General features: G+C 37.8%; 1 protein-coding gene across 2 annotated transcripts in view; it reads left to right on the top strand.

The window, feature by feature from the left end:
* FAN1 (FANCD2 and FANCI associated nuclease 1) overlaps nucleotides 1-18,975 on the top strand; it is a 27,118-nt gene extending 8,143 nt beyond the window's left edge. For both annotated transcript variants that reach the window (XM_041123849.1, XM_030015223.2), the window contains 11 exons: nucleotides 416-611; nucleotides 3,816-4,049; nucleotides 4,556-4,687; nucleotides 5,834-5,942; nucleotides 6,679-6,798; nucleotides 9,156-9,320; nucleotides 10,298-10,466; nucleotides 14,162-14,265; nucleotides 16,910-17,104; nucleotides 17,512-17,640; nucleotides 18,500-18,975. In XM_041123849.1, coding sequence (XP_040979783.1) covers nucleotides 416-611; nucleotides 3,816-4,049; nucleotides 4,556-4,687; nucleotides 5,834-5,942; nucleotides 6,679-6,798; nucleotides 9,156-9,320; nucleotides 10,298-10,466; nucleotides 14,162-14,265; nucleotides 16,910-17,104; nucleotides 17,512-17,640; nucleotides 18,500-18,637 — 1,691 coding nt within the window. In that variant the 3' untranslated portion in view covers nucleotides 18,638-18,975. The remainder of the gene's footprint in view (nucleotides 1-415; nucleotides 612-3,815; nucleotides 4,050-4,555; nucleotides 4,688-5,833; nucleotides 5,943-6,678; nucleotides 6,799-9,155; nucleotides 9,321-10,297; nucleotides 10,467-14,161; nucleotides 14,266-16,909; nucleotides 17,105-17,511; nucleotides 17,641-18,499) is intronic.

Here is an 18,975-nt window from a genome sequence, read left to right as displayed (position 1 = left end):
CCCTGAGCTGTCTTGCAGGCACCCCGTCCCTGGCCTTGTCCATCCCTGGGTGGCTGGACCTCTGACCAGTGCTGCCGGTGTTTGTTTCCAGTCTTGTCTGTGGCCATGTACTGTGGATGGATCTTGGACGTAAATTGTAGTCTTGTCTCTAGTCTTATGTCCAGCTCACCTCTTAGACTAACCCTGTTTTTTTTGCTTTTGTTTTGAAGTTGCTAAGGGATTTTTTTCTGATTATTCCATTCCTTCAAACTGGACCCATGAAGAGAATGAATTTCAGGCTGAATCAGCTAGCATCGATAATACATGTTTGAAGAATCTAAATCATTAGATTAGTACTAGGTTATACTTTGAGCTGTTGCTTGAGTGTGTGTGTGTATAGCACATAATGAATATATGTGGATCATTGTACTTTTAGAATCTGAACTGGAAGACCTGTGTGAAGGGTTGGATTTGCTTTCAGCCCCTGAGCTAAAAACATTGGCAAAGATCTTTCACTTGCCAAACCCAAATGGTCAGAAACAGCAACTCGTGGATGATTTTCTGAGGTTGGCAAAACAACGTTCAGTCTTCAGCAGGAGTCAGGCTGGTATCGGGACAGTGATTTTAAAAAGGTAACTCTGTTTATAGTTAAATTTTGCAGATGAATGTAAGTTATGCTTCCAAGGACTCAATCTAGATGCCTTTTGAAGAGAGGAATGCATTTAGTAAATTTATGAATAAAAAGGGGCAGCATTAAATTTTGATTCACAGTGGGTCAAACAGAAGGGTAGCTAGGTCATGCTTTTCAGCTGTGGGCATAATTATCTATCTCCAAAGTTACTCAGTTACACAGAGAAACATTTCTGAAATATTTAAAGCAAAATCAGTGCAGAAAAACATGTAGGAAGACATAGGGAAAGTAATTGCCTATTATAGCAACTATCTGATGTTTGTTTGCTGGGTGAGCTCTTTGAGAAGAATTAGAGTGGAGCAATAATCTCTTTTTTTTTTGTGATTGACTTTGTACTTTAGCATAGAGCCTCCTTTTTGCCACTATTTTTAAAGGGAAAAGATTGTTTGTTTGACAAAGTGTTCTTTCTTTCCTGTGCATTTTTTCACTGTGGCTATCACAGCTGTGTATATCAGATGCCCTTGACTTCCAGGTCTTCTGGGGTCCAGATTCAGGTTTAAGGTGTCATTCTGCCTGCCCTAACAGGAGTGATTACAGCATTACCACTCTTGGTGTTTAGGGCTGGATCTGTAGCTAGGACATCCACAAAAAGTCTAGGAATATGAACTAAAGTAATAGCCAGGGTCCTGGTGCTAGGGTACAAGTCAGTTCTGGACTTTATAAGCTTTCTTACACAGTTACCTCTCTTAGTTAATAATATCAAAAAGTAACTGAATAATAATGCCTATAAACAAAGGTTACTTGTCTAGTAGTGTTGTGGTTTAAGCCCAGCTGGTGACAAAGCACCACGAAGCCGCTCACTTACTCCTCCCCACTGGCCCTGGTGGGATGAGGAGAAAATATAAAGAAAAGCTTGTGGGTTGAGACAAGGACAGGGAGGGATCACTCACCAATTATGGTCACAGGCACAAAAGGACTCAACTCGGGGAAGAAACAAAATCAATTTAATTTACTACAAATCAAATCAAAACAAGGATAATAAGAAGTAAAATCAAACCTTAGAACACCTTCCCCCCACCTCTCCCTCCTTCCTGGCTACCAAAAACCCCACCACGCAAACCCAAAACAAGCAGTTAGCTTGTATAGTAGGCTGGAGAACTAGGGTCCAAACCCAGTAACTGTGGAATCCTTTCTGTACAAAATGCAGGTTGGGCAGAAAGCTGACAGATACCAGTTATGTACTGCATTTGCTTCAATAACATAATTTGTCTTTCCTGTGGTATTCTTTTTCAAATGAGAGAGATATAAAGCTTTGTGAAGTTTTGCATAGCTATGTTTATTGGACAAATATTTCCCCTCCCCCCCGAAGTCTATCATGTGATTCTCCACAAAATTTCTTGTATTAAAAGGGGCCTAGTAATCATCCCACCATGAAGAATTACTATTACGTTGTCATGGTTTAACCCCAGCCAGCAACTAAGCACCACGCAGCCGCTCACTCACTTCCCTCCAACCCAGTGGGATGGGGGACAGAATCAGAAAAAAAAAGGTAAAACTCATGGGCTTAGATAAGAATAGTTTAACAGAACAGAAAGGAAGAAAATAATAATGATAATAATAACAATAATAAAATGACAATGATAATAATAAAAGGATTGGAATATACAGAACAAGTGATGCACAGTGCAGTTGCTCACCACCCACCAACTGATGCCCAGTTAGTTCCCAAGCAGCGATCTGCCCCCCAGCCCAGCTTCCCCCAGTTTATGTACTGAACATGATGTCACATGGTATGGAATATCCCTTTGGCCAGTTTGGGTCAGCTGTCCTGGCTGCATCCTCTCCCAACTGTTTGTGCCCCTCCAGGCTTCTTGCTGGCTGGGCGTGAGAAGCTGAAAAATCCTTGAGTTTAGACTAAACATTACTTAGCAACAATTGAAAACATGAGTGTGTTAGCAACCTTATTCTCATACTAAATCCAAAACATAACATTATACCAGCTATTAGGAAGAAATTTAACTCTCTTTCAGCCAAAACCAGGACATATGTGAATCAGTAAGGTCTTTCTTTATGCGAAAAGAGAGGCCTAATGCTAGCTTAGGGCTGGACTGGCAGAGCTTCACAACTGGGAGGTTTGCATTTGGTCTTTGTTGTTTTTAAAATACAACAGGAGCTCTAGTGGTTCCCATTCTGTTAAAAACAGTGTTTTACACTGGTGTCATTGTCTCCAGTAGCATTGCACTTCATTTGGTCCACAGGAGAACACGTGAAGTGATCATAGCCACAGCCATGATTATCTTGTGTTAGAGGATGTTGGGATTTTGTGATAAGTAAGGATGTTTAAATTTAAGGAGTTGTGGTTGTTTCCTCATTCTAAGCCAGGTATAGAAAACTTCAGTATGAAAATACTTTGTATCACTTGAGATTTAATGTTTTCTCATTGATACTAGATATTTGAACTGCATGACGATGCACGATGCATCATTTGTGTAACTATCTCTAACAAACAAAATTGTTTTCTGAATATTGGCTTAAACTATATAAAAGAAGGCTAGAAAAAAATGTGTTCAGGAAAAGGAAAGGAACCTGGGAAAATCAGTTACCTTCCAAAAAAGTCCTTGGTGCTGGCTTACTCCCTACTCCAAGAAAGAGGCTGATAGTTACTTGCTCGGCCACATCAAGTTTGGGAATGTAATGCTCTTTGCTGTAGGTGACAGCTGAAATACTAGTTATCCCGTGAGATCAGAGAAAATCCTGTTTTAAATCTGTGCTGGCCTGTGGACAAGTAACAGAGATCTTGTCATGTATGAAAAAGCTGGATGAAGATGTGCTAATGGAGATACCCTAAAACAAGGGATCTCAAATTGTGGTCTGTAAACGTTGCCCTAATAGCAAACCGTATCTTGTTGCTTGTTGGTACTGCCTGGCATAGCAACAGTAGTGGCTGCACCCAAAGGGCAGTTAGTTCCAATTCTATTCTGCTTGAAGTTTAGCCCTTAAACTTTTTATTAGTTAATGCATTTCTTTGGCTTTTCACTAAAGGTTACATGCACTATATAGTTTCTCAAGCTGCTGCTTTCAAGGAAAATCAAGTTTACACATTAATTGGCTTGAAAACAAAAGTATTTTCATACTTCAGTATATTTGAATTTTTATAAGTGATGGTAAAAACCATTTGTTATAATAATTTTATTTGTTCTTCCAGGGTGAAGGACCTGGCTGGAAAATCTGTCAGGGTCTGTAGAGGCCCTCGGGCTGTCTTTTCTCGAATTCTGCTGCTATTCTCACTGTCTGAGTCAATGGAGGATGAAGAAGCTGGTAGTGCTGGTCAAGGCCAGCTCTCTACAGTCCTTATGGTAAACATGGGGCGTATGGTATTCCCCAGGTACACTGTAAACAGGAAAACACAGGTCTTCCAGGACAGAGAAGATCTTATCAGGTAGGGGGACCTTTGGCAGCTTGGAAATCTGTTTACTTCTAGAAAAGCTTTACTGCAGTACTTGTGTAGGCAAATAAGAATTCATCGTGTAGAACTCCAGATGTAAATAAGTAGAAGTGCACTTTTGCAATGATTTTAAATGCATTTTTGTGTCCAGGTAGGACTTGTAATTCACAGTGGCTTGCATTTTGAACCAAAATAGCATATTTGCTTCATGATCATCTGCTGATGAAAGTTTTTTCTTCATTTGTCAGAATGATTATTAGAATGGACTCTGAACAAAACAAAAAATACATTCTTTAGTTTATAAGTAATTTTAAAATAATATACCCTGTTAGCGTAAACTCTGCTGATCCTAGAAGATTAAGAATAAAGTTGGCTGCATGGTTCAATGTCTTTGGAGACTGGGAGTTTTTTAAAAGCTATTGTGTGGAGGAATTGATGTCTTGTAACTAACTATAAATGCTTTTTGAGCCTAATACCATGATTATGGTTTTTTCCCTTAGGTATGCAACTGCTGCTCATCTGTCAAATGATATAGCCACTGCAGTGGTAAATGGGAACTGGGAAGAAGCTAATCATCTATATATGTGTGCAAAAGAAACATGGAACGAACTGAAAAATCACCCCTCTTTGAGGTAGTAAACTGGAAACTAGCCTAGTGTTCATATGAAACTATTAAGTGTATTATTTTACTTTTGGTACTTTTCCTTTTGAGAGAGGCTTACGGACTAGTGATATTATTTAAGCCTGATAAATTTAGAAGCTTTGATGTTCTTGAGAGCTTTGAACTTCCTGGTTGGTTGTTTAGCTTTTAAGTGATTATATGAAAAGCCCTTTTTTATGAAACCTTGGGAATGAATTGGTAGGCATGGATGAAGCACTGAAACATTTCTGTTCTATGTGCCAGTGCAGGAGAACTAGAGCCTTATTTTTCCCTTGTCATAGTTTGGTTTTATGGCTTTTAGACAAGTAGCAATAAGCAGAATTGAAAATTCCCTGTGAACAAAAGAATGTTGCAGACGTTATGGGAACACATACTGGGTTATTCATCTCTTCAAACTTCCAAGTGGGTGTCATTCAGGAAATGTTACTAAAGATCTGAGAGCTGAAGTAATGTGTATTGTTTTTGAAGCGTCCTTCATCAGTTTTTCTTTCAGTTACCTTGTTTTCTGGCTTAACGATACACCGAAAGTTAAAGCCTTATGTTTGGCATTATATTCATTTTCATGGCAGCTGATTTAAAATAATATTCATAGAGGGTCATTTTGAGGTCTGTTCCTTTTCACACTGAAGAGAGTGGAAAAAGCTGTTTTGATTTCAATAAGACATTCAAAAGACTTTGTTTTGAAACATAGAGGTGCCTACCCAAAAGATGTTAGTCTTCTTTTATGGCAGGAAATGCCTGTTCTAGCCTTTTTTGTTCAGCCGTGTTTCTAAAGTTAACCTTCTGACTTAAGAGAACAAGTTGGCAGTAACAAAACATGATGTAATAAATAATTATTTTTTTTGCATCTGATATAAAACTTATTAACTAATAATTCCACTGCTGCTGAAACCAAAATATGCTGTGCAAGTGCAGCTTGCCCCTGCTACCCCAGCTAAACTATTTTCTTACCTTTGGGTTCTTGACTTTGCAGCTGGAATACTCATTTCAGTTCAATTTTTATATACAAGGCATTTAATTTTTGTAAATGCTTTAGGTATAAGTATTCTTAGTAAGAGAATTTTAAGAATTTAGATTGCCATCATTAAATTGATCTGAGCTGCTCTTTACCTTTCAGCTATCACAGAGTTTTACCTGAGTATCTGCGACATTTCACAGTTGGATGGGTGTATACAAGAATCCTTTCTCAAGGTGTTGAAATTTTGCAGAGACTTCACATGTATGAGGTAAAGTGGTGAAGTGAATAGGAATACGTGTTTAATGTAGCATTGTACATCAATTTACACTTCTGGTGTGGCTGGAAAATGGTGATAGTGTTTGCCAGGACTTGCTACAGTTCTCTGAACAGGTTTCTTTTAAGGAAGAAGAGCTTTTTTTTCTTGCTGCTTTAGAAAGTTTTAAAGTGTTTTGATTTCTGCTTATGCTTTGGAGAATTACCATATGTAATACACCATAAGACTGTTGCTGAGACATTGTTTTGTTATTTAGAGTTATCTGTGTTTCACTTGACTTGGTTATTGCTTTTAAATAAGAAAATCTTGGAAGAAACGTCTTTTATGAAATCCCTGCCTCTTCACCTTAGGAGCTAACTTCTCCAAAGGCCTCTGACTTACGTGTTAAAGCAAACCAGATTATTCTGAAAAAGACTTTGCCTCTGCAAAAAGGCAACAAGTAACTTTCAGGTCTTTTTCATATACAATAAGGAATACAGAAAGGACAAAAATACTGTATTTTTGGCAGCTAACCTTTAAGTTTATATAAAAATATCTCTATAGAGTTTTTAAGATACACCCGTGCACCTGAATACACTGGGTGCTGGAGTAAAAATGGGGTTTGAATTGTGCAGCGACAAAGTTTTATAGTACCCAGTAATTAGAAGGGAAAGTGATAAGCTAATCATATAAGGAAACTTCAACTTGGTTTTCTAACTCAATTAATAAAGATATAATCCTGTTGCTACAGGAAGCGGTGCAGGAGCTGCAGACTCTTCTGTCTCAGGATGTGTATTGTACTGACAGCAGAGGGCGATGGTGGGATCGCCTTGCTCTGAATTTACATCAGCACCTGAAAAACACTAAGAAGGTATCTTCACAATTGCGTGCTGTAAAGCTGGAAACACTGCAGTCATTGTCTGAAAACATTTTTAAAAAATACTTCATATGAGAAGAACAGTGGGGTAGGCTCTCCTAAAAATGCAGATATTGGTAGGAATTCCAAGGTCAGGCAACCAGTTTTTCTTAAGGAACTGAATATCAAGTGTACCCTCATCCTTGGTTGGCCTGCTTTTTCCTGTTGCATAGATGAACACTGTTTGGCATGAAGGATTATATGGAGTTATCAGGCAGCAGCTTCCTTGCTGTTCTGCCTTATAAATTTGCCTAAAGTGTGAGAAGCAGAGAAATTTCTTGCAGTAAACACTTCTGCTTCTGAACCTGAGTCATGATGAGGCTGTATCTGGAATGAAAAAAACAAACATGATTGGAAGGAGTTTTTGAATGTTTTCAAACAAAAAATTAAGAGAATTAAGTCCTTGGCTAACTGTTGCCAGTAGGGGGAAGGTTGTTTGCTGTATCTGGACCAGATTTGGTGTGGGGTTTCTACTGTAAGTGCTCAAACAGTAGGCAACCCCATTTCTAATCTGTTACTTGTACACAGCTCTGGCAGGGTTGTCAGTCTTTAACAACAAATTTAAACTATTTGCATGGTTCTACAGGAGAAACTGTAACTGACCACCTTTAGACTGGTAAAGAATAACACTAGCAGTTTTAGATAGCATGTATTACAGGCTGTGGTCATCCTGGTCTCTTTAATTCTTTTAGGAAGACAGAGGAGGGGAGAAGGAGTTTTGAGGTAATCTTAGCTTTTGCTGAAACTTTGCCCTCTTCCCTTCCAGTAGGACGCACACCCCAGTAGGGTGTGTTTGTACAAGTAAAACACATTATTTGTGCAGTGGGTAAACTTGCCAGTCTGAAGTCTGAATGATGCAGTTCAGGCTTTTAGAAACTGTGTACATGGTGAGCAGTCTTTGAGTTTCCTAAGTGATTAACTGGCATGTAGCTGAATGAGAAAAATAACCATACAAGAATGGCAAGGATTGTGTGCAAGGATTATTGTAAATCTCTGTAGAACTTTCTGCCACCTCTGGATAGATTTCTGCAGCAGGATATAAAGTAACCAGAGAAAACTGCAAGCTGCAGTACAGCTTGTACCTCTGAATTCCTAGTGAGCCAGCACCAGCTTTTCACAGACTTTCTTTGCAAGAGCAACAAGGCATAGAAGCCACTAACTAATTTTAGGGCTCATTTTAGGTTGTAGTTCCATGAATTTTCTGTGCAAGAAACAGCAGGTGGTAGTTGTATCAGATGCTGGTCTGAGAATTTATAAGTACAGGAGATTATGTCCATTTTTCCTGTCTGTTACAAAGGAGAAATACTGTCAGTGATTGAAAATGAAGCTCTGTAAGACTGTTTAGGTCACAGTGAAGTATGGGCAGACTGTAAATCAACTTTCAACGAAAAAGACAAAGAAGACCAATCTAAGTGAACACACCAAACATACCTGACTAATTCAACAATGAAAAATAGAGATAAAAAAAAGTTTTAAGTCCAGGAACAGTAGCAGTTGTAGAGTTATTTAAAATAAGCAGAGAATGACTTTTTTTTTTTTTCCTTGGTGTTGCTTCCTTGCCTCACTAAGGCTATTAAGAATTGGGATTAAAGTGCTCTTATTTTGTGTTGCATTTTAAGTCTCTAAGTCTGTTAAAAGGAAATAATGTCATAGGCTGTCAAATGTCTGCAGTTGTCTCTTCTGCATCTTATACTCCCATATCAAGCTTTTTCCAGATTTGGAATTAGAAGTTGTACAAAGGAAGAGTTAGTCGCAGTTCCTTATTTGTAAATTAGGACAAAGTGCCTTCCTCAAGTGACAGAAAGAGAGTATGTCAGAACCATGACTTGAATTAATTTTTGGAGTCCATATTTAACCCTGGATGTTCTTCAGTGCAGTAGTACATTGGTCTAAAATTTGTTCCATATGTACATTCTTGCACAATTGATCTGGTCCTTCTGTTTCCGTATTACATGCTGTTAAGAAACTGGCTTGAAAATATTAAACTGATTTGCCTTAGAAACAGCTCTTTTTTCTGGTCACTTATGTAGAATTTACACTTCCTTAATCTTATATTGATCAGTACAAATGGACAGGAATTTCTTTTTACTGTACTAGTGCAAATTTGAATCCAGAAGACTACTAGTGCAAAATACTACTTACTAGTTAGAACTTCAGTTACATAACTAAGAAAGGTGGCACTGTCTCATATGCTGGGTTTTGCATTCATATTTTTGTGCTCCTTAAATCAATTGGTCTTTTGGGCTTAGTAAGAACAGACAGATGTGCATAGGTCTTTCTAAATTATTGCTTGTTGTCTTGCTCTTTGCTAGGCCATTGACTGCATTAGAAATGGGCTGGCAGACCCATTTGTACGTACTGGGCATCGTCTCTCTCTCTACCAGCGGGCTCTGCGAATCAGAGACTCGCCAAGCTGCAAGCAGTTCAGATACCTGTTTTATGATCTGCCAGTCATAACTGTGGAGGATGTGACACATGTAAGTAAAGTTGCTGGTGGTTTCTGAAATAACAACTCATGAGGTCTTTTTTTCTTCTGACAAGAAAAAATAATCTGGGAGACTTATGTGCTATGCACCAGCCTCCGACTTACTTGTGCTGCAGGAAAATGAATACAAATGTGCTTCTAAAACAAAAGCCTCTTGTAAACAAATATTTCTACTTATTTACTAAATGGTCAGCTAAAGTTAGTCAGCTGTACACAGATTTAATTTGCACTGCTTTACTGAATATGTGTTATGAATCTGATCAGCTATAAACTCCACTAATTTACCAGCAACACGCAGAACCTTTCTGTCTGAAGAGTCTGATCAAACCAGTGCATTGCCCCTGGTGTCCTCAGGCCAAGCGTTCTGTGTGTAAGAAAAAGTAATACTAACCTTAGCATGTTGTCAGCACTAGATTAATGGCTCAAAAAATGCAAGTTTTTTTTAGTAACCTTTGGGAGTTATGCACTTTAAATATGCGCTATGCAAAGATGCAATATGATGCACTTGCATCATATTGGAATGGATTGTTTTTTAACTCATTCATTTCCCTACTGTAGCAGAGATAATTGTATCTGGGCAAAGTCGGAGCAGAGCCTCACTTTCTCTCTTGGCCTCATCACCGCATATCTCCCTACAGCCCTTCTTTTTCTCAGTCCAGAATCAGTCTCCTCAGTCATCTGTATTCTTTCTTCCTGGTCCTGCATATAGAAAGACTACCTTCCCATCTGCCCAGCATTTTTGGTAGACTTTTTTTTCTGAAAAATTTGCCAGTTTATAAAAGCTAAACAAAATTATTTCAAGGGAATGGCAGGTTAAATTTTATTCAGTTGATTTTTGGAAACAAGTCTAGTTCTGATTTTAAGAAAACTGAAAAGGAGGAATATGTGTTTCAGGAGAGATTCAAATACCTAAGCTAAAGTTTTTTAAATGTGATGCTGGAAAGTAACTAGTTCTTTTAATATGTTCAGGTTACGATCAAAGGAAAGATGTGTCCTCAGATGGGAATGGGAAAATCTGTATTTCTAATGGAGGATGTTGGTGATGAAGAAGGAGGTGAAGATTTCAGTGTATCCACAGTCATGTGCTCAGTTGAGGAGCTGGCGTTAACTCATTACAGACAGAATGGTTTCGATCAGGGTAACAGTAATTTTTTTTTTTTTTTTTTTTTGTACATTAAAATAACTGTGGGAGTAAAGAACCAATTTACTAAGCAGTTTAGTTAATAGACCAGTTTTAGCTGATTTCATTAGACCAGTTTTTAGTCTGATTCTGTTTCCTTCCCAAACGGCTCTAATATGTAATTTCCTTACCGAAATGCTCTAATATGTATTTTCCACCTGATTTGCTGCCTTCATATACCTAAAGTGGTTTTGAAGTGTGTTAGGAAAGAACCCAACATTTCTTATTTATCTCCATAGAAAATCACTTTGCCTTTCTTATCAGTGAACAGCTATTTTATTTGTTAGGGGTAAAACGCTAGCAATGTCATTTAAGGGAGTGTCATTAAGGAGAGCTAAACTTCCACTGATTTCTGGTACTAGATGAACATGAAAACAGTGTATACCGTAGCAAGACACTTAGCAACTTCTTTTGAAAAGGCTTAACTTTCAGCTCTTGTTAGTAGTTGTCCATATATTTTTACAACTTAAGAGCTGTGAAAAGGCATGGACAAGTAAGAATATATAGGTCTGTTTTACAGGAAAAAAGCAAAATACAAAAAGGTAGGCAGGTTATTTTTTAAGATAAAATTTATATTTTTATATAACATATGTATTTTAATGTAATTTTATATTACTGATATTTTCCCAAATACTGTTGCAGGAAAGGTGGCAGTATCAGAAAGGGGTAAAAGGGAAGGTGACAATATTTGGAATTTGGGAGAATTGTGCTGAAGTCCCCACTCAATTCCTCACTCCCACCCACTCACCGTCAGTCATCTTGGCTCAGTGGCTCAGTACAAATTTTGAGCACACAGTGGCCATGTGTGATTTAGTGGTAGGCCTAATGAATCAGAATGGCCAGTCCAGCACTATACACACACCTTAATGCATGCACATATGCGCTCTCTCTCTTTCCGCCCCCCCCCCTGCCCCCATACACTATGCTATATATTATATATAATATAATAACATAGCATATATTCTATTATCTATATGTATTATATGTAACATTACATATTGTATATAATATATTATACTAATAGACTAATAACAGAACATATATCACAAAATGGTGGAGGCGGGCAGGGAGCTCTGGAGGTCACCCTGTCCAGCCACCCTGCTCAAGCAGGGCCACCTACAGCCCAGTTGCCCAGGTCCATGTCCAGCTTTTGAGTGTCTCCAAGGATGGAGACTCCACAACCTCTCGGTGACCCTCACAGTGAAAAAGTGTTTCCTTATGTTCATGTATATATATGTATATGTGTTCATACATACATGTGTCTCCCTATGTTCACATATGTATATATGTTCATACACGTGCATGAACACGTATATGTATGAACGTAGATATAGATATATGAACATAAGGAAACACTTTTTTACTATGAGGGTAACTGAGCACTGGCACAGGTTGCCCAGAGAGGTGTGGAGAGTGTGTGTGTGTATGTGTTCATATCAACATACTTATATATGTACACATGTATAAGACGTAATATATACAATATGTACACATGGCCATACATATGTTAAGTATGATTTGGATAATATATATTATAAATATTCCATTATAATATATAATTATAATATGCACAATAAATATAACACAATTATATATAATATTATACAATATGCAAGATCTAATTATATACTATAAATATATATTATGTTTTTACTATATTCTATATTATCAATATTTTACTAATATAATAACATAGAACATATATAATCTAACATATAACACATAATACATGATATATGAGATATAATGTATATTAACTAATTTATATATGTATATAATAGTATAATATGGAACATGTAAATTTGTATACATCATGTATCGTACAATTATATGCTATAAATATATACAATTATATACTTATAATTAGATATAAAGTATTTAAATAGTTACATTATTATGGTATGCTATATTATGTATTATATACTCTGTGTTACATACTACCTATTCTTACTACTATATAATACATGACGTATAGTAAATATGTTTTTATATGTATATATAGTATATATGGTATATACATTCCTGTACTGGGTTTGACTGGATGGAGTTAATTTTCTTCATGGTAGCTCATATGCTGCTGTGATTCAGACCGGTGACCAGAACAGTGTTGATACCACGCAGATGTTTTAGCTATTGCTGAATAGTGCTTACACAGTGTCATGGCTTTCTCCGTTTCTCCCTGCAGTGAGTAGGCTGAGGGTGGGCAAGAGGCTGGGAGGGGACACAGCCAGGACAGCTGGCCCCAGCTGACATTACATGGTAGGCATATTGCCTACCATAAAATGTCACACTCAGCAATAAAACCGGGCAGGGGGAAGTTTTTCCGAAGTAGCTGTTGCTCGGAGAGTGGCCGAACATTGGTCTGCTGGTGAGTGATTGCTTTTGCATCATCACCTTTTTTTCTTCTTTTTTTCTTCCCCCCCCCCGCCATCACTTATTAAATTGTCTTTATCACAAACCTTGAGGGTTGTGGTTTTGTTTGTTTCTCTTTCTTCCTCACTTTTGCGCTTCCAGTTGTCTCCCCCTGCCTGCTGGGGCTCGAGGAGTTAGCAAGTGACTGGGTGGGTGGGCTTATCTGCCATCCAGGGACAACCCACCACAATTTTTTTAATACATAAAAATATGCACGTGCGTGTGTGTATATATATATAGGTATATGCACATATACATATACTTTTATGTATATAAACATATATACATACATGTGTACATATGTGTACACACGTGTACGCATAAATATATGTATATACATATTACACGTGTATGTATACATGTGTCTGTGTACATCTATATTAAAAAAAAACCCCAACCCTCATGGGCTGATATAAAGACAATTTAGTAAGTGACGGGGTGAAAAAAAGGAAGATGATGCAAAAGCAATCACTCGCCACCAGCAGACCAATGCTCAGCCAGTATTACTCAAAAATGTAATACATTAATAACAAAATGTTTATATGTAAAAATGGTTTATATTACACATGTGCATACATGTATACATATATGTGTGTGTATATATGTACATGTATACATACACATACATGCACATATGTATGCATATGTGTATATGTAAATGTAATAGAAAACATTTTTATATATACAAACATTTTGTTATCAATGTATTACATTTTTAGTATACTGATTGGGCCTTGGTCTGCTGGTGGTGAGTGCTTTTTGCAGCACATCATAGATGTATATACACACATATATGGGCATACATGTATACATACACGTATATGTATAGCTCCATATACATATATGTATATGTGTATGTGTATAATATAAAACATTTATATATATATATAAACATTTTGTATTAATGCGTTAGTTTTTTACTGTAAAAATAAAAAAAATTTGTGGATTAAAAATTGCTAAAGTTAGAACAGTAAACCTTATTCATGACAGGGCATAGTAATTTAATCCTATGCTGTAAATGAAGGCCACTGGCCTGGAAATAGAAGGCATTAGCAAATTGTGGAAGTAATAAACTGCATTTACAACTTGATGCTGTAATGTTAGTGTATACTGACTTCAGCTGTGTATAAACCTGACCATAGGATGTTTCTGGTTTGGATCATGATGATTTATTACCTCTTTGTATGAGATGATTGCTGTAGAAATTAACGTTTCCATTTTTATTAAATTTTGCCCTTTAGGTATTCATGGGGAAGGCTCAACGTTTATTACGCTGTATGGTATTCTAATGTGGGATATCATTTTCATGGATGACATACCTGATGTTTTCAGAAATTCCTATCAGGTAATTTCAAAAGGCTTTCTTTAGTTAATTACTTTACCCATTGCTGTAGAGTGTAACCATGTTAAAATCTTATTCAGGATTAGATTAACATTTTATTCTGAGGGACTTTCCAGACAGATCTTGATGTTTGCTTGGTTTTATTATTTGTTATATTGGGCTTGTTACTAAAGGACTCCTTGGTAACTAATTGCTATGTAAGTCTGGATTGACAGTCAGATAGGGTGGGATTCATCTGGCTAAATGCATGTGTCGTATGTCTGAACTCACTGGTCAAGGTTTCCTTTATAGTCAGTGGAAGAATACTGCTGTGCCATAGCATTGTTCATCTCATTTGAAGATGACGCATTCCATTGAAAAAAGAAAAAAAAAAGTTTGTTTCTTTTCAATAGCCTTTAAAGGGAAGTCACTTTTTTTTTAAACTCGGGTTTGTTAACACCCACCCCACCCCCCCCCAACTTGTTTATGCTTTTGGGATCATCCTTCCTTTCTGTCAAAGAAACAAACAAGCAAACAACACTACCGGTCCCCCTCTTCCCCCAACCGAACAACAACTCCCTGCTACACCCTAAGATTAATGATTCCAGGTGAACTTGTGGCTTTTAGCTAAATGCTTTACATCCTACAAATTACAGCTAGAAACAGTTTTATTGATTGCAATTAGAAACCTTGATTACTTTTAGTGACTTCTTAGTTTGCTAAGAAAACCCTAAAAAGCCATCTCAAAATATTGTAGAACTAAAAAAGGCCAGACGATTGTCGTCTTTCTTCCACCTTAACCCATGGCTTCTAATTGGAACCCTGGCCCAGAGGTAGACCAGCCTCTTAACTGGATTTATTAGTACTGTAAGAAATTATAGGTTTATATCAGTATGAGATATCTTAGGTAGAAATTTATTCTTATTTTAGAGGTGAAACATGCAGGTTTTCTCTTCCCTCCTTCCCATCCCTCCCTTTATTTTTATTCACCAGTTGAAGTAGAAATCCTTGTGGCTGAGTTGAAAACCACCACTGGTGGTTTTGGAGGTGTCTGTCTCCCTGATTAGTGACCACTACAAATGTCTCTCTTTAATTGGCGGAGAGGGAGATGATACGTTCCCTCAAGGCCATCCTTAGATAGTCCCTTAAGCAGAGGATGTAAAAATCTAGAGAATCAAACAGTACAATTATTTTATTAGGCCAATAGGACTAAACTCAAAACTATGAATACATGAGCCACACTCTGTCCCACTAATCTGAAGTTTAACCTGTTTTGTTTATTTTATGTTGACGTGGATTATGAGTCTCTATACAGTCATGTCTCAAGATAATATCTTAAGCCACGAGCACTTGCTTATCGGTGTGTTCTTGGTCATATCCTTGGAGAGCTACTCGAAAAGAGGCAAATTACTACAGAGTAATGACAGTTCTTTGAAATGGCTTTTACTACTTGTCTTATATTCATCTCGACCAAGTAAATTTAGGGTTGAATACTGTTTGCAGAAAGAATTGAGATACGGTTGTCCTTTTTGCTTTGGAATTGTGAGGTGGGATGTGAAGGCACTTGCAGGCTCATAGACAGGACAGGAAGGGGACTGCTGTAGCTCCGAAGGCCATAGAAATACTGGTAAATGGAATTCATACAAATAACTTTTCTTGCAGAGTATCTGCTGTTCTTGTAAGATGCCTTAATTGTATGAATGTCACGTGTTAAAAGCAGGTATTCTTTGTTTTTGTCAGTGCAAACTACCATTTACTGTAGCTCCTGCCTTTCTAAATACATTTCCTTTAATATAATCTAATATGCAGATTATGCCTACTTACTTAAAAAAAAGGGGAAAAAAATTGTATGTTTATAACAAGCCCAGTATTTACAACTCATTTGCAAATCTGTTTTTCTGTAAACTAGATTTTACTTATTAATGCAGAGCAAAGCTATCATGAGCCTCAGGCATGAACAAGGGTGGGCTGAAAGCTCACACCTGATTCACTCAATCATTCCTAGGCTGTATTTTTGTGGGATTAGCTGTGGCAGCAGTTTGTGTAAGGCTGATATTTGCCATTTTCTAAGTAAGTAAGTGCTCTGCATTTGATTTTTGACAAGCTAGAATGGCACTCAGCTACTACTTAATAGCTTTTTTTCAGCCATGGTCAAAATTGAGTAATTGCTGCAGTGACTTTATACAGTAATGTGTTCAGTGCTATGCATAATGCTTTCTGCTTTTAGGCAGCTTGCAGAATACTCCCTAGTTTCATCACTGCTTTGCTTTGTTCTTTCCACCTCAAACTGCTCACTGTAGCTGAGCAGTCTTGATGATACTGATTCCAAATCCTGACTAGAATGTTACTCCTTGGAGAGTTAGGAGAGCAGATAGCTCTTTGTTGTCTGTTAAAGGAAACCTCTGTCTAGAGGTCAAAAACCAACAGAGCACAGGCTAAGGTGTGGTCAGCGTTTGTTGCACTGGCATTTGGTGTTAGAATATGCGCAAATATTTTTCCATTTAATAAAGGTTTCTGTGGTGGACAGGTGCAAGTTAAATTGCCTCAGTGTTTGTTTGAGTGAATTTGTAGTTGAGATGATAAGAAAAATATGAAGTAGGGCATTGTCATTCTTGGAATTGCTGCTTTGCTGCCAGCTCCTCAGAACTGCATTTACCTTTTTATACAGACATCCCCCCTGGATTTATACACTGACAGCTTCTATGACAACAGGAGGGATGTCATTGAGGCCAGACTCCAGCAGCTTCATACAGCTTCCTCAGAGACACTGGCAAACTTGATCGCTGACATCTGGACCACTCAGGAGGGAAAAGCAGCAGCACTAGTTAACTGGGGGCGTTTTATTTCCCTCCAGCAAGTTCAGGTAAGCAGCTGTTGTCCAGAACGGGCAATCTGTTTGATTAGGCTTGCTGTTAAATCACACATGGCCGTAGCGTGCTCACAGTTTGTACTGAGGCACTGAGCCATGGCTGATGGTGAGTGGTGGGAGGGAGGACTTGAGTGGGGACTGCAGCACAATTCTCCCTAATCCTAAGTAAGTACTGTTACTCTTCTTTTCTGATACGGTCACTTCTCCTGCAACCGTAGTTGGGAACACAGCAGGGAAATGGCTGTAGATAACATCTCATCTACTTACGTTTCTTGTTACATGTGACTAAACAAAAAGCTGAGACGGGCCGAAGAATATTCTTGTGAGAGTTGGGAAATAATAGCTGTACAGGAAATTAAAGGAAAAGAAAAAAAAGCCAACTACCAAACCTTCTCTTACAGAGCCTTGTCTCTTGCCTTGGAGGAATGTTTCTGAGCGGTGTTTTTAGGCGACTTTCCAAAGATCTACGCCATTGCAGAGGGGGACTTCCTGACCTGGTTGTGTGGCGTACTCACACTAATCACTTCAAGGTATATTGGGAGATCATGGAAGTATTCTGTGCTCAGCTGATCTTACCCTTAGGTACAAAACCTTCCAGTTGTCAGTCCATACAAACTGTATTTTCCTGTTGTGGTGGAGTTAAACCTGCTGCTCAGCTGCCCAGAAGCTATGGCAAGTAGTAGGTGATTGTTTATCTGCTATTTCATCACATTTTGCTATAGCTTTAATGGGCACAATGAGAAACAGCAAGAGGTGGCTAGGTATTGTTGTAGACTAGGTCTTCGATTAAAATTACTGTAAAGCAACTGTTATCAATCAGTCATACACATTCTGTTAGCAAGGAGTGCTAATGTCACGACTTACACAAAAACTTGAATATATGAGAATACAACAACTATGTTTGCTACAAAAATTGAGTAAACAGTCATGGTTTGTATCACATCTTGCATGGTAGTGGAATGGGTACTAGGAGACTATTGGACATAGCTGCTGGAGCAACTTTTTATACATTTATTATAAAACACAGCTGAATAGCAGGAATTAGTTCTCTAGAACATCTGAATAAGTAAGTTGCTGTCAGTATCAGCTGGAACAGGTGAGGTTGCAGATGATCAATTTTTGAATATGAGGTAGCTTCATTCACCAGTGGCTCTATCTGTGTTTTGGTGGATATTTACTGTATAAAAGTTTATTCTCTTGACAGTTAAACTTTGGAACATGGGTTAATAACTTAGCACCCACTCGGCCGTCCATTGTGCTAAATATGTGGTATTTTTGTTGTAAGTAACAGCCATAAAGAGTACTTGCATTAGTCTGTGGGAGTTAATGAGCTTTCAGTTCCTCCGCAGGCATACTACTAATCAATCAATCATCCACATTTCTTTGTAGCTGGTGGAAGTGAAAGGTCCCAATGATCGCCTGTCCCACAAGCAGATAATCTGGCTGAGTGAACTGAAGAAGCTGGGCGCTACAGTAGAAGTTTGTCATGTGCAAGCCGTTGGAGGCAAGAGTAAACGCCTCAGTTGACAACATGGGTAACGGGTGTTTTTAAAGGAACTAGCATGATACACACTACTGGCTGCTGCTTATTAAAAGTAGTTTCTTCTAAAATTCTGGTTTCTTGGAACATTACTGTAGTTACTTTTAGCACAAAACATTCTAAAAAAGTTTGAGAAGGCTGTTAGTGTGATTTACTGCATGTCACTTTGTGTTCAGACCAAAGCCTTTCTCTTCTATATACAATTCATGACTTATTCTATGAAAGGTAATCTAGGGGGTTTTGCCTAGTAAAGAGAAACAAACAGCTGCAATCACACTGGTACCAACTGAGAACAGTGTCTGCAATAAAAAATGTGGTGCATCAA

The sequence above is a fragment of the Aquila chrysaetos genome, chromosome 5 (genome assembly GCF_900496995.4).
Source record: "Aquila chrysaetos chrysaetos chromosome 5, bAquChr1.4, whole genome shotgun sequence".
Lineage (NCBI taxonomy): Eukaryota > Metazoa > Chordata > Aves > Accipitriformes > Accipitridae > Aquila > Aquila chrysaetos.
Note: the sequence above shows the minus strand (reverse complement) of the source record. Positions and strands in the feature narration are given on the sequence as shown.